Source organism: Melanostigma gelatinosum (assembly GCF_949748355.1).
Source record: "Melanostigma gelatinosum genome assembly, chromosome: 6".
NCBI classification, from domain to species: Eukaryota; Metazoa; Chordata; class Actinopteri; order Perciformes; family Zoarcidae; genus Melanostigma; species Melanostigma gelatinosum.
The window spans coordinates 8,600,090-8,612,165 of record NC_136639.1 but is presented as its reverse complement, the minus strand read 5'-3'; the positions used below and the strand labels follow the sequence as shown (position 1 = coordinate 8,612,165).

At 42.0% G+C, this 12,076-nt stretch overlaps 1 protein-coding gene across 1 annotated transcript in view; it reads left to right on the top strand.

Moving 5' to 3' along the window:
- Positions 1-8,246: 8,246 nt before the first annotated feature.
- The window catches only part of galnt9 (polypeptide N-acetylgalactosaminyltransferase 9), a gene marked incomplete at both ends in the record, with an annotated part of 68,386 nt that continues 64,556 nt past the window's right edge, over positions 8,247-12,076 (top strand). The window contains one exon of the mRNA XM_079269637.1: positions 8,247-8,487. Within this exon, the coding sequence (XP_079125763.1) occupies positions 8,247-8,487 (241 nt within the window). The remainder of the gene's footprint in view (positions 8,488-12,076) is intronic.

Sequence of the window (12,076 nt, the reverse complement as noted above, 5' to 3'; positions counted from 1 at the left end):
AAAAGTAACAGAGGAGCCTCAACTTTCATTTGGGTTTCAAAGTACTGAGAGTCAATCTGGATCCACAGAAGTGCTTTCATTCCATAAGGAGTCTCCATAACAATGGACAGCATACTAAACGACTACCAGGGACAATTATTTGTGATGTTTGTACATTCTGAAGATCCAATACCTTTGTCTTTTCCTTTTATTTAAGCCCTCATTTAAAACGCCTTAATAGTAAGCCGAAAAAAAAGTCTTGTCATTTGATTTTCATGTCAAAAGCAAGTCAGACTTTCCACTTAAAATCCTTTAATGGACAATAACATTCATTATAATGGGGCTGTAAAAGCAATTTCACGTGATGATTCCGTTATTGATTCTGTCAGACTACTTCTACACCTGCACCTACACCTGATCTACATGTTCGTCTTTCTTTTATTGCTACAATAGCCATTTTATTCTTATTGCTGTATTCCCAGGAAGGCATTTAAAGCAATGGTTTGACATTTTGGGAAAAACGCTTAAATACGCTTTCTTGCTGAGAGTTAAATAACAGGATCAATATCACCCCCATATCTGTTCAGTAAATATATAGCTACAGCCAGCCAGTCAGCTAGCTTAGCTTAGCATAAGGACTGGGGACAGGGAGAAAGTTTTTGTATGGATTTAACACACAAGATATTTAACTATTAGAGAGCTGTAGACGTGCTTGTCTGCATTTTCTTTTTTTTACCTTGGCAAGGCTAACTGTTTCCTCCCGTTTTCAGTCTTTACGCTAAGCTAAGCTAATCAGCTGCTGGCTGTAGCTTCATATTTAGCATCCAGACATGAGAGGGGCATCAGTCTGCTCATCTAACCACTGCAAGAAATTGAACAAGTGTTCCCAAAATGTCAAACTATTCCTTATTAAAGGTAAACATAGTGCGTGAGGCATACATGCAGATTACACTACATGTATTACAGGAGCACGCAACCTTTTTGCCCTACAGCAAGAAATTACATCAATATCCGGTATTTTGTACAGTTACACCACAGTACCCAATTCCCTGATGTCTCTGCAAATCACAACAAATTGGGTGGAATAAGTAGGCAAGGCTTTGTTATAGCTACTTTTTTTTATGTGCGTGTTTGTATGTTCACGAAGTGCTATTTGTATTTCTAGTATGCAATTTGAAATGCTCAAACTCAAATCTCTACTGATTCTGGCTGGATGGTGTCTGCCTGATGGATCACCATCCTGCTCCACTGGCTCACTGGTTACCATCATGCATCACTATCTGGCTGCATTCTCATTATGGATACTGTCATGGACCACTATCTTGTTGTGCTCAAAAGACATCAAATGACAAATCAAACAGTGTGTGTTGTGATTCTCCATGATGTTGGTGTTGATGCCAAATTGACAAATTCCTGCTCACTGATAGAAAATGCAAAAAGCCTTTATTCAGATTCACAGCTATTTCACAGCTATTTCATCCCACCTCTCGCTCAAAGATAGCACTGTGATTGGCCTCTGAGGGGGGGGGGGGGTCCTCTCCACACACCCCAACCCCCAGCCTCTCTTTCTGCCCTTTAATCAGCCATCGAGGAGTGTGTGTGCGCCTGTGTGTTTGTGTGAGTGTTGAGGGATTTCGAACAGAGAGCAGTGCGAGGACAAGTGATGACGAGCAGTGCGAGGACAAGTGATGACCCGCAGTCCTCTGCAACCACTTCAACCTCAGCCTCAGCAATCCCCTGTGGCTTACCCTCCCTCTACGCACACCTCAGCCATCGCACGGCCGTACATTCGTTCACCTCCACGCCCCCTCCCCTCCTTTCTACACCCACCCACATGCACTCTTCCCTGGCAGAGCCACATAATTATTTTTTCTCTGGGAGACATACTGCTTGCATGCATCTCTATCTTGAATTACAATTGAGCAAAAGCGGGGTTTTAACAGGAGGGACCAGACATGCTGCTTTGATGTGTACTCGCTCCACTTTATTCTGGGGCTGGTCTTCGGGCGGTGACGTTAGCTTAACAATGGTCACTGTGTTGTCTGGCCATCTGCATCCTTTGATCCACGCTGCCAGCGACCACTTTGTTCCTTTTGGAGTGAGCACTCGCTGCAGGAATAGTAGCATATGCATGTGAGGAGATTGTGGGTATCTGTGTGCCTGTACTTTATGTTTCGAGGAGTGGCTTCACTTCATGTATGCATGCTATGTATCATGTACACAATTGTAATATGTGTGATCATGGGTTTTAAAAGACTAATACTGACAATATTTGAAGATCAAACCTACCATTACACAATAATGATATACAGTATATTTTAAAATTGAGCACTTTCATGAAAATTATTAAATGTTTCCCTTTTGAATTCCCGTTGGCAATTGGACAATGTTTTTGAGAAAACTGAGGAACCGCCATTATCGTTTAATGTGTGTGCATGCCAGAGTATTCGTGCACTGGTTTGTATGCGCATGCAGGTAGCCTTGTTTGTGTGTGCGTGTTTTTGCTGACTGATTAGCGACTAGCTCTGTGATTGCTGCTGCGAGCCTGTGATTGGAGCATTGGATGAGATGTTGGCTGCTGGCTATTTTTGGCCACAAACATAAGAAACGGGACTGAATTGGCGGCTTTGCGTCTGCCACTTTCCAGTGAGTGAGACCAGCCACATTCTGTCCCTCATACCCTTAGCTCAACCCAGCGACACTTTGTTGTGTGAATAAAGCATAAATAATGAAAGCTGAAACAATATGGTCATCTATAACTGTTGTGTGGGGCCTTAATATCTTCCCTGTATATGTTCATCACATATCACACCATGCCACCATTTGGTCATTCATTTGGTCATTAATTTTCACACAAAACATGCGTGTGCGACTATAAATATGTTATTGGACAAGAAAATAAAAAAATCAATATCATTTTAAGTGTATACCACAACTTGGCATTTACATTTTATTTTGTACAGATTAAACAAATAAGATATGACTTATTATTCAGGGAATTCTGTGCATATGGTATGAGCGACCAACGATAGCAGAGAACTGAACAGAGGATGAGCTTGTAATTACAGCTGATTCTGCTTTACAGGGTTTAGCGTTGACAGTATAGAAATCCAAACAAAAGTTCCATCAATGCACTGGCATGCACCAATTGAATTAGCCAAGGTATAGAGCTCCATGTGTTTGTTGACAGTATGTGTGTGTGTGTGTGTGTGTATATGTGCCTCTGTTTGAGTTCAAATGTGTTCTTTTGGATACATTTTAATAACATTTCTGTGTTCTTTTGTGAATCCATAAATAGCTGCTTTCCCCCCGCCCCCAAGTATGAACCACCCGCATCTATTGTCTCACCAAGAAATTGAAAATATAAACTGGAGGAAAGCTCACGAGCCATGGAATATCAATCAATCTGCAAACTAGTCGAAGGTGACAGCAGAGTAATGGCTTTTGTTTGAGAAAGAGTCCTAGCTGGTGTACACAGGGATTTAAAACAATAATCTTTGCGGCATAATGACTTGGTAATATGGATAGTCCATTTGTCTTTGATTCGATTTTTTGATGCAGGGATTCATTCCCTTGACTCCCTGTTTCATTATTCTTTCGAATTACCTGCACCGATTCGCCCATCAAGCATCGGTACACTGGCAAGATGTAATTGCTTCTGCCATAAATCAAGAAACATTTGGGGGCGTCCGGAGAGCTTCTTCTTCATTAATACCAACACATTGCGGAGCCAGGCTTATGTCCATATTGACAAATCCAATCCTTCATTTTGACACTTCCTATTTGATGTGTTCAGTCTCTAGCATAGTGCTTTGGTGGTTCTTACACTGATAATTCCTGTCACTGTTTTGTTGTTGTGTACGGAAGCAATGCTGCTTCTATCTTTGTCTCATTAACATCAAGATCTGCCTTGTCCCCACTCGAGAAAAAAAAGCACTTTACATTTGTGATGAGGTTGTTGCCACTGAGTGATGCATTATGTGTACAGCCACAGTTGTCTGCCAAGGTCAAGGAGCACATTGTGTCTCAATGAGGCCGTCGCTCTGATGAGCATTCAGCTGTTGGCCGTGTTGCTTCATCTATGTTATACAAAACCCCAAAACATGTCAAAATTTGCCTGCAGCTGTATTCCAATCCGGGTTATTATTTAAATTGAGTTAAGGCATTAGGCAAATCAACAGCTCCCGCAGCAGCGCAGTGGGGGGAGAATTGGCTGGAGGTGGAATGTGAATGAGCTAAGTTAAGGCAGACAGAACTGTGGCTTAGCTGTTAGCCTGGGGGTCAAAGTGATAATGTATGAACTTAGCTCTGGCAGGCGAGCAGACAGCAGTTAGTGCATTAGTGACCAAAGAGTGTCTTACAGTGGGTGCCTTATTCTAAAAGCGACACAGCATGTTTGCGTGTCAGCCGATCAGGGACAAACATGAATCATTTGCTCAGCTACATCTGCACCGATGTTCCCACTGCATCAGATTTGTAAATTTCTTCTCTTTTTTTCTTCCTTTTCACAATGGTCACAGTGACCTTAATGTAGCGTGTAGTGAATTAGTTAATTCGTGTTTTAAGCCAACACGTTATGCATATGAGGCAGTGTGAATACAAATGGGGGATACAACTCTTTCTCTTAGGAAAAAACAACCTTGCATATTTTTGATAAATTGCCGTGGTTGGACATGCTTTAATAATTCAACTTTTAAATATAGCATATTTTTCTGCTCTTAAGTTTGCATTATACTGACATTTTCTTTTTTTTTTTTTTACTTAAAGACACCACAAGGTCTTTCTCTCATTAAATGATATCAACACATCAAAAAGTAAATGTTGTTATTCTATTAGAATGGCAAGGGCACACAAGTTGTGGTTGAAATGTTAAATAAACACTACCAAAGACAAACAAATCGGATAAAGTTATTTTGAGCTCTCATTCTGCGTTTGAATTTATTCCTGCAATGCAGTGGATGTGTATGATCTGTTGACTTCTGGCTGCCCTTGCTAAATAGCATCTTGTCTGAACACATTCACTCTGCTAGGCCATGTTGGCCTCTTGTGAACCAAACAGTGAGGAGCAGCTTCGGTGCCCGGTGTACTAAAACCACTGGAGTGCAACAAACTAAATGGTGCTCAACAAAGCACTTACCTTGTTTTTTTTACAGCAGTTAATATCCTCCTTGGGGGCAAGACTTCTCTAGACCTCTGACTGCCTGTACACTACAGGTCCATGGATATGTTCATGTTTTAAGGCTGCACTGATCAATATTTATATATTATATATATAAATATTTTAGTACTTTAGGTATTTATGTTTCAGTGAACAGATTTTGTCACGACAATAGCGTCACAACCGCGCTAGATACAGTCACAAAATGTTACATGTGTGTAGTTGAGATCAGATTAAAAGCTGAATTTGAAAAGTGGTATGTTCCTTAGCAAGGGCGCCAGAAGTTGGGGGGTAGGAAAGGGGCAAGTTTGTATTCAGAGGGTTGGAGGGCAAAGGAGCATTACGTATTGATCTTCAAATGTCTTTTGTTTTTTTTCCTTTCAGATATAATACAATTTAAAAAATCAATAATATAAAAATATAAATCACTTTGACATGATTTGCTCGGGCAAAAAGGATAGACTTGGACTTGTGTTGAGCAAAACTACAGGGGCATCTGTTAACAACATCAACACACTCACATAGCACACTGATTCATACACACCTTTCTTTTCAGGACGGTCACCTTACTTTACTACTTTCAATTTCCTGTTCGCACAGATCTGGTCAACACATGGCTGTGTAGATGTTGCAGCAATAGATGCACACAGTTCTGTCCAGCCTGAGTCCTCTCATTGAATATGTTCAAGTGGCTTATGTAGAGTGGGATGACTAAATTGCAGCTGGGAGTGACCCAGGTTAATATGGTTAAAATACTTGAGTGCCACTGTCTGCAGTATCAGTCGCAGAGGGCCAGGGCATTCAGGGTGCTGAATGCAGAAGACAGAAGTCTTTCGAGAGTCTTATAGTGGGGGAGGGGGGTGGGGGTGGGGGCAGGGATACTGTAGCTGGTGCATAAGCAGCTGTCCTGAGGCCTGCATGCTGGTGGCTGTAACAGTGATTTCCCCACAGTCTGTCTGTTTCTGCAGACCTTGAATTAAATCAGCACCTTTTGTAGTGGGGCTCATGTGCAGCAGGAATTCTAATTAGAAACTGCATACAAAGCCAGTTATCTCAAACTTAATTGTCATATAGAGCTGAGAACCACAAGAGCTTGCAGGGCTACAGAGGAGGCACATGGGCTGCACTCATTCAAACACAAAGAGTTGATGAGGAAACAGCGTATCATCATGACACAGAGAATAGTATGGCCAGTGTGGTGTTTTTTAAGATGAAACACAAAAAACACAGTATGGCGGATTGAACTTTGAGGAAGCTATCAGCGCTCATGTGCATGTTGCTTTTGTGTCTTAATACAAATGCTGAGGTTGTGAACACATGACACCACAGCGCACCACTTCTCCACAACTCTGAAACCGATTTCAGAGAGGATTGAAAATAAAAGCTCTTCAATCTACGCTCAGAAAACGAGAATTGATTTAATCTTGAAGATGAAAGTAGTTTTTTTACTGCCGCCGTCTGATTTTAGTGGAGCGGGTTTGAAAAGGGATCAAAGTGCTTTGGGAGGTGTGTTCCATGTCTGTGTTTGACGAATGAAGATCGTAGTAAAAGTACAAAGTAAGACTAAATCTCTCTGTATGTAATTTACTTGAGCTATAATTCATTTGGAAGCTTGCAATGGCAAGAGGTTACAGTATATTAAGTTGTGAGGAGAAAGTGATTTGAAATGGCTCCTGAAGGTTTGAATCACTATTGCTGTGGTCTATAATTCCCATGTCCTTAATATATATTTATTTTTAGCTGTGGGGTTCCTGCTGCCCTTTACATCACCATGGCTGCTATGTGAGGCTGATTTTCTGTTGAAAAGTTGAACTTCTGTTCTGAAGGTGGTTAAAACAGAAAAAGATAAAGGAATGCTACCTCTATTCCCAACGGGGTTGATTAAAAATAGGCTGTTTATTCAGTGCAGGATATGTTTGTTAGTTCTAACATAATGGAGTTGAAGCACCATCTAAGCATGTGATTATCGAAATGATGATTACACTCTTGAGGTTGACCATAGGGCCTGTTACATAACATGCAAATTATATTCTATATGCAACATGTGAAGCACTTAAGTTGCTCATTCTGCTATCGGAGGTGAGATGGAAACTGTTAACCTTCACATTACGGATCAGAAAGCAAAAATACTTTAACACGTCTTAACATTTCACAGTTCACTAAGGTGTCAGGGTTGCTCTACCAAGTGGAAGTATTAGCTGCCTCCACAGTCATGCTGTTTAGTTCATCCTGCGAGCCCAACACGGCTCGTGAATATTCATGATTGCGCCTCCAAACGTCAGGACGCAGCGGCGGCTCTTCCTCCCTGACAGAGAGCGGAGAGGCTGGGTGGAGAGACAGCATGCCAGAGCCAGGCTGCATCTCCCCCACCGCACCTCACTCTGTCCTGCACCGCCGACAAGGGGAACAACAATGGACTGACGGAGCGAAACACAGAGCGGAGAGACGCAGCGAGAGAGAGAGAGAGAGAGAGAGAGAGAGAGAGAGAGAGAGAGAGAGAGAGAGAGAGAGAGAGAGAGAGAGAGAGAGAGAGAGAGAGAGAGAGAGAGAGAGAGAGAGAGAGAGAGAGAGAGACATATTATCTGGACATAAGCTCCTCGGGTTCATATTTGCAGAGCGGGACGGATCGGGTGACCACAACGCCTGCATAGGGAGATACCACAGCAAAGCGGTGATGGCAGAAGGATGCGTCGATGCGACCGGTATATTGGGGCTACGGGACTGGCGATGTTTTGCAACTGCCGCGGGCTGTTCTAGAGGATGACTGCTTTCCTCGCGTCATTTCTCGTAATATGTAGCTCGAACGACAGTAGAGCGCGTGCAGCTGTTCCTCGGCTAGTGAAGCCCATAAAAACATCGCTCCCCAGCTGGAGCCGAGCGCCGTGTCCGCCAGCGGCAACCTTCCCCACCTTGAGAAGTGAGCGCAGCCTCGTGAGCTGTCCGTGGTGCTGAACGGATCCGTCAGCTCCTCGGGTCTCCACGAGTTGACCTTCTCCCTACGCCGAGAGGAAAATCCTCCTTCTGCCACACAGAGTAAGGTGGCAAAGCAGGCCACCGCACATGGACAGCTGCTGGGCTTGACTGAGTCAGCCAGACAATATTCTCTTTCATGGCTGTGGCACGCAAAATCAAAACTTTGCTGACCGTCAACATTTTAGTGTTTGTCGGAATTATCCTGTTCTCGGTCTACTGCAGGATCCAAGACCGATCCGAGGAGCTCATCCAGATAGGGCGTATGTCTGACCAGAGGCTGCGAGCCAGGAACAGCAAAGTTTCCAACTTGGTGGACAGGCAGTCTATTCTCCAGCGGCTGGAGAGGCTGGAGGATGTGGTCTACAATCAGTTAAACGGTAGGATACGGCTCGATCATCTTAACAGCAAAATCTGCGACTTACCAGTCAGGAAGTCATCGTTATAACGAAGCAAAATAATGCAAGCCAATCACTTTATAAATTGTGTCTATATAGCCGGACCGCGTGCAATGTAGAGCACTTTCGTGTGGTTTGATCGGTGCCAAACTGTCCTTCAGAATACAAAAGGTGCACAGGCTGCATGCACTGGGGTGAATTTTCCGTAGACCTGAAGCATGACTCATGCATATTTTTCTGTCAGCCTGTAGCCTCATTTCTTTGATAAGACAGTGAACAATCAGCTTGAGTTTACACATGAAACACCGTTAAAGTGTTGGTGATAAAGCCCTGACCCTGCTTGTCATAAGCTAATGAAGAATAGTGATGTTTTACAGTGCAGTACTTGGTATATCTGTTTATATTAGACTTTAATAGGCTGTTACTTTAATGGCCTATTGGATCGCAAAACCCCTAACACATAATTGACTTGTTGTAAACTTCACATAAACTTATGTTGACGTCCAGTTCTGTAGAATCCCACTCAGAGGGAGTCTGTATCTCAGCAGCAGCTCATTTCACTGGACGCACCGAAACATATCACATTTAACAAGATGTCTGAGTTTTGAAGGAGAGTGTAATGTAACGGCTCTATAACGGAATGACAGACCTGTATTTCATTACATGGCCATTAGTCTGAGGGGCAGGTTTGGTCGCCTCAGCGGAACAGCAACATTTAAAATCAGTTACATATGACTTACTTATGTCTTACTTACATTGTATTCCTCTGTGGGAAATCCACACAATCACAACTGATGTTCAAGGCATTATTCATACATATTGAAAAGGCTGACCTGAATACAGTGCATGAGATATTTCAAATCTATAATTCATTGTAATTTATATAGACATTAGTGTTTCATACATTTAAAGAAGCAAAGACATGTTGACTTTCTCAAACATCATAGTTCCATGCATTAAATAATATTCACTCAATTCCTAATATATGGGGTTTTAAATGGACTCATGTGATTATTTATATAATATCAACAAAACATATCAATGGTGTTTAATCTGCCAATTATTTTTCTGTGAATGGATACATTCTTTTTTCAGTTGCATGCAAAATTATTTTACAACAGTTCCTTCAGCAAAAAACGATTATTTTCTGATAGATTTCTTTCTACGCATACGGTTCAAAGTTGTATGTCTTGTAAACAACATGGCTAACAAAAATAAAATGTTGGATTGGTTCTCGTGACTATTTTGCAGGTCTAATGAAAAAAAGAAAAACCTTTTCTTGAATTTAGTGTATTTTTTGTACCGCACAGAGCTCACTTTCAGGATGTTGAGGCTGAGGGGGATCATAAATAATATTTTCTCGCAATTCTCTTCATACTTCAATGTCGGTAGTGTTATACGAGAATGCCACATAAATGCTGTTTCAACTTACAACACAAACAGGTCTTGATGCATGTGCGGAGGGTTGATCGGCTTCAGTAGCAATGACTCACTGACTGCTTAAACCTCCAACCTATTCACTTGACGGTGATGAGGGACGTGTTTTGACCTGGTTACTGTAAAAGCCAAAACGTCTCATCCTAAAGGCAAATAAGAAGAAATCAGCATGTTACTCCTCCTCAGCATGGTGTTACTGATTGATTTTTAATCTATCAGTAAAGTAAATTTCTATTCACTAGCTTACTGTTCTCCTGGGAAATTGTGACTTTATCGTCTGTGTGAATGCTGCCATAGCTCAAGCTGAAGGGAGGGCAGTGAAGGATGGGGATTGTAGGAGGATGCGGGTTCTGCTTGTGTTGTTGCATTTCATGCTGGTCATGAGGTCACATATATCTAAATACCCCTTTCATCACAATCCACCCCTGTGAAAGCTGTAAAAACCCTGCATTCAAACATATAAAGAGAAGAAATAGGAAAATGCTTACTTTCTCCATATATTTTCTAACAGATTGTAATGTTCAAATGGTCCAGAAAAAGTGCCCTGACAGTCTGCTTGAAGGTTTGCTCAACAGTCGGTAGTTAAGGAGGTTTCACAGCATTTCACAGCCCCAAAACTATGCGATAGACTGTTTCTGCAGGATCTTGTTTTAACGGCCAAGCATCGGCAGCTATTTGACGGTCACTCTGTCACTTTGAGTTATGCTCGGCATCTGGCCATCCAGCCAGCAGGCATTGCCTCTCAGAACGTACAATGCATCCTCTCAGTCGCTTAGCTTTATATCGAGACAAGGCAACCCCACATGATTTCACTGTTGGACAGAAACACACTGTGTCTGCAAAACTCTTTAAGGACTGAAGGAAAAATAAAGACTTATCTAGGCTACCAACTAAAGTTTCATATATTACACATATAAATCATCCAAGCTCAAACTGCATATTCATTATGTCAGTTCATCTCATGCCAATGTTGAGTGGGTGGATTTTAAAACAATGAATTTGTAGAGTTTTGTTTTGTTGGTAAAGTGTAATTGGTAATTTACTTCCCCCCCCCCTGAGCCATGGCTGAAGTGCATCTTCTTCCTCTCAGGCTTGATATACACAGTCAAAGGTGTTGTATTTTTTTATGTTGGTGAACATCATAACATCTTCATAAATGATTTTCAAAACTGACTCCATTTGCAGCACAGTTGAGTCCAAGTAGCTTGGACACACTTTGTAGGTCTTTCACAAGTGGAGAGAGTAACAGTCGATTCTGAGCTGAAGAGAGGAACAAGCAATGAACAAAGTGCAAAACTGGCAGAGTTACCTACCTTTCCAGTTAAAATAGGAATACAAAGGCAATAAAGGCGTCTTGGACCTGTGAGTCTAAACTAATTTAATGCATGCTGTAATGATTCAATCACAAGCCAGGGTGTTACACTGGATTCCAAATTGAACTTCACAAAACAAATAGCTGAATTCATAATTTCAACAAATCCAGCTGTTCAATGTGAGCTTGACAAATTCAAATATACAATTCTCGACAGGCACATGTCTCTTTCCACACAATCCAAGCCTGAAACTGAAATAGGAATCAGTTGCAGTTACGTAATTTTTCTTTGACAGCGGCACTGTGTACCCAGGAGTGCACGCAGGCTGGAAACGTTCTCTGGCTGTCACAATCCCTCCATGATTTGTCTTGTTCTTGGTACCAATGACGAACAATTGAAAATCACCGCTCAGCTTCAGTCACTGATGTTAAAACCCACAAACCAAGCCAGAAATCTAGGTGTAGTTATGGATTCAGACCTCAACCTGAACAGCCATATCAAGACAATTACAAAATAAGCCTACTATCACCTGAAGAATATATGAAGGATTAGAGGACTTATGTCTCAACAGGATTTGGAAAAACTTGTCCACGCATTTATCTTCAGCAGACTGGACTACTGTAACGGTGTGTTTACAGGTCTCTGTAAAAAGTCCGTCAGAAAGCTGCAGCTGATTCAGAACGCTGCAGCTCGAGTCCTCACTAAGACCAGGAGGGTGGACCACATCACTCCAGTTCTGAGGTCTTTGCACTGGCTTCCTGTCCAACAAAGAATTGACTTTAAAATCCTGCTGTTGGTTTACAAAGCACTGAATGGTTTAG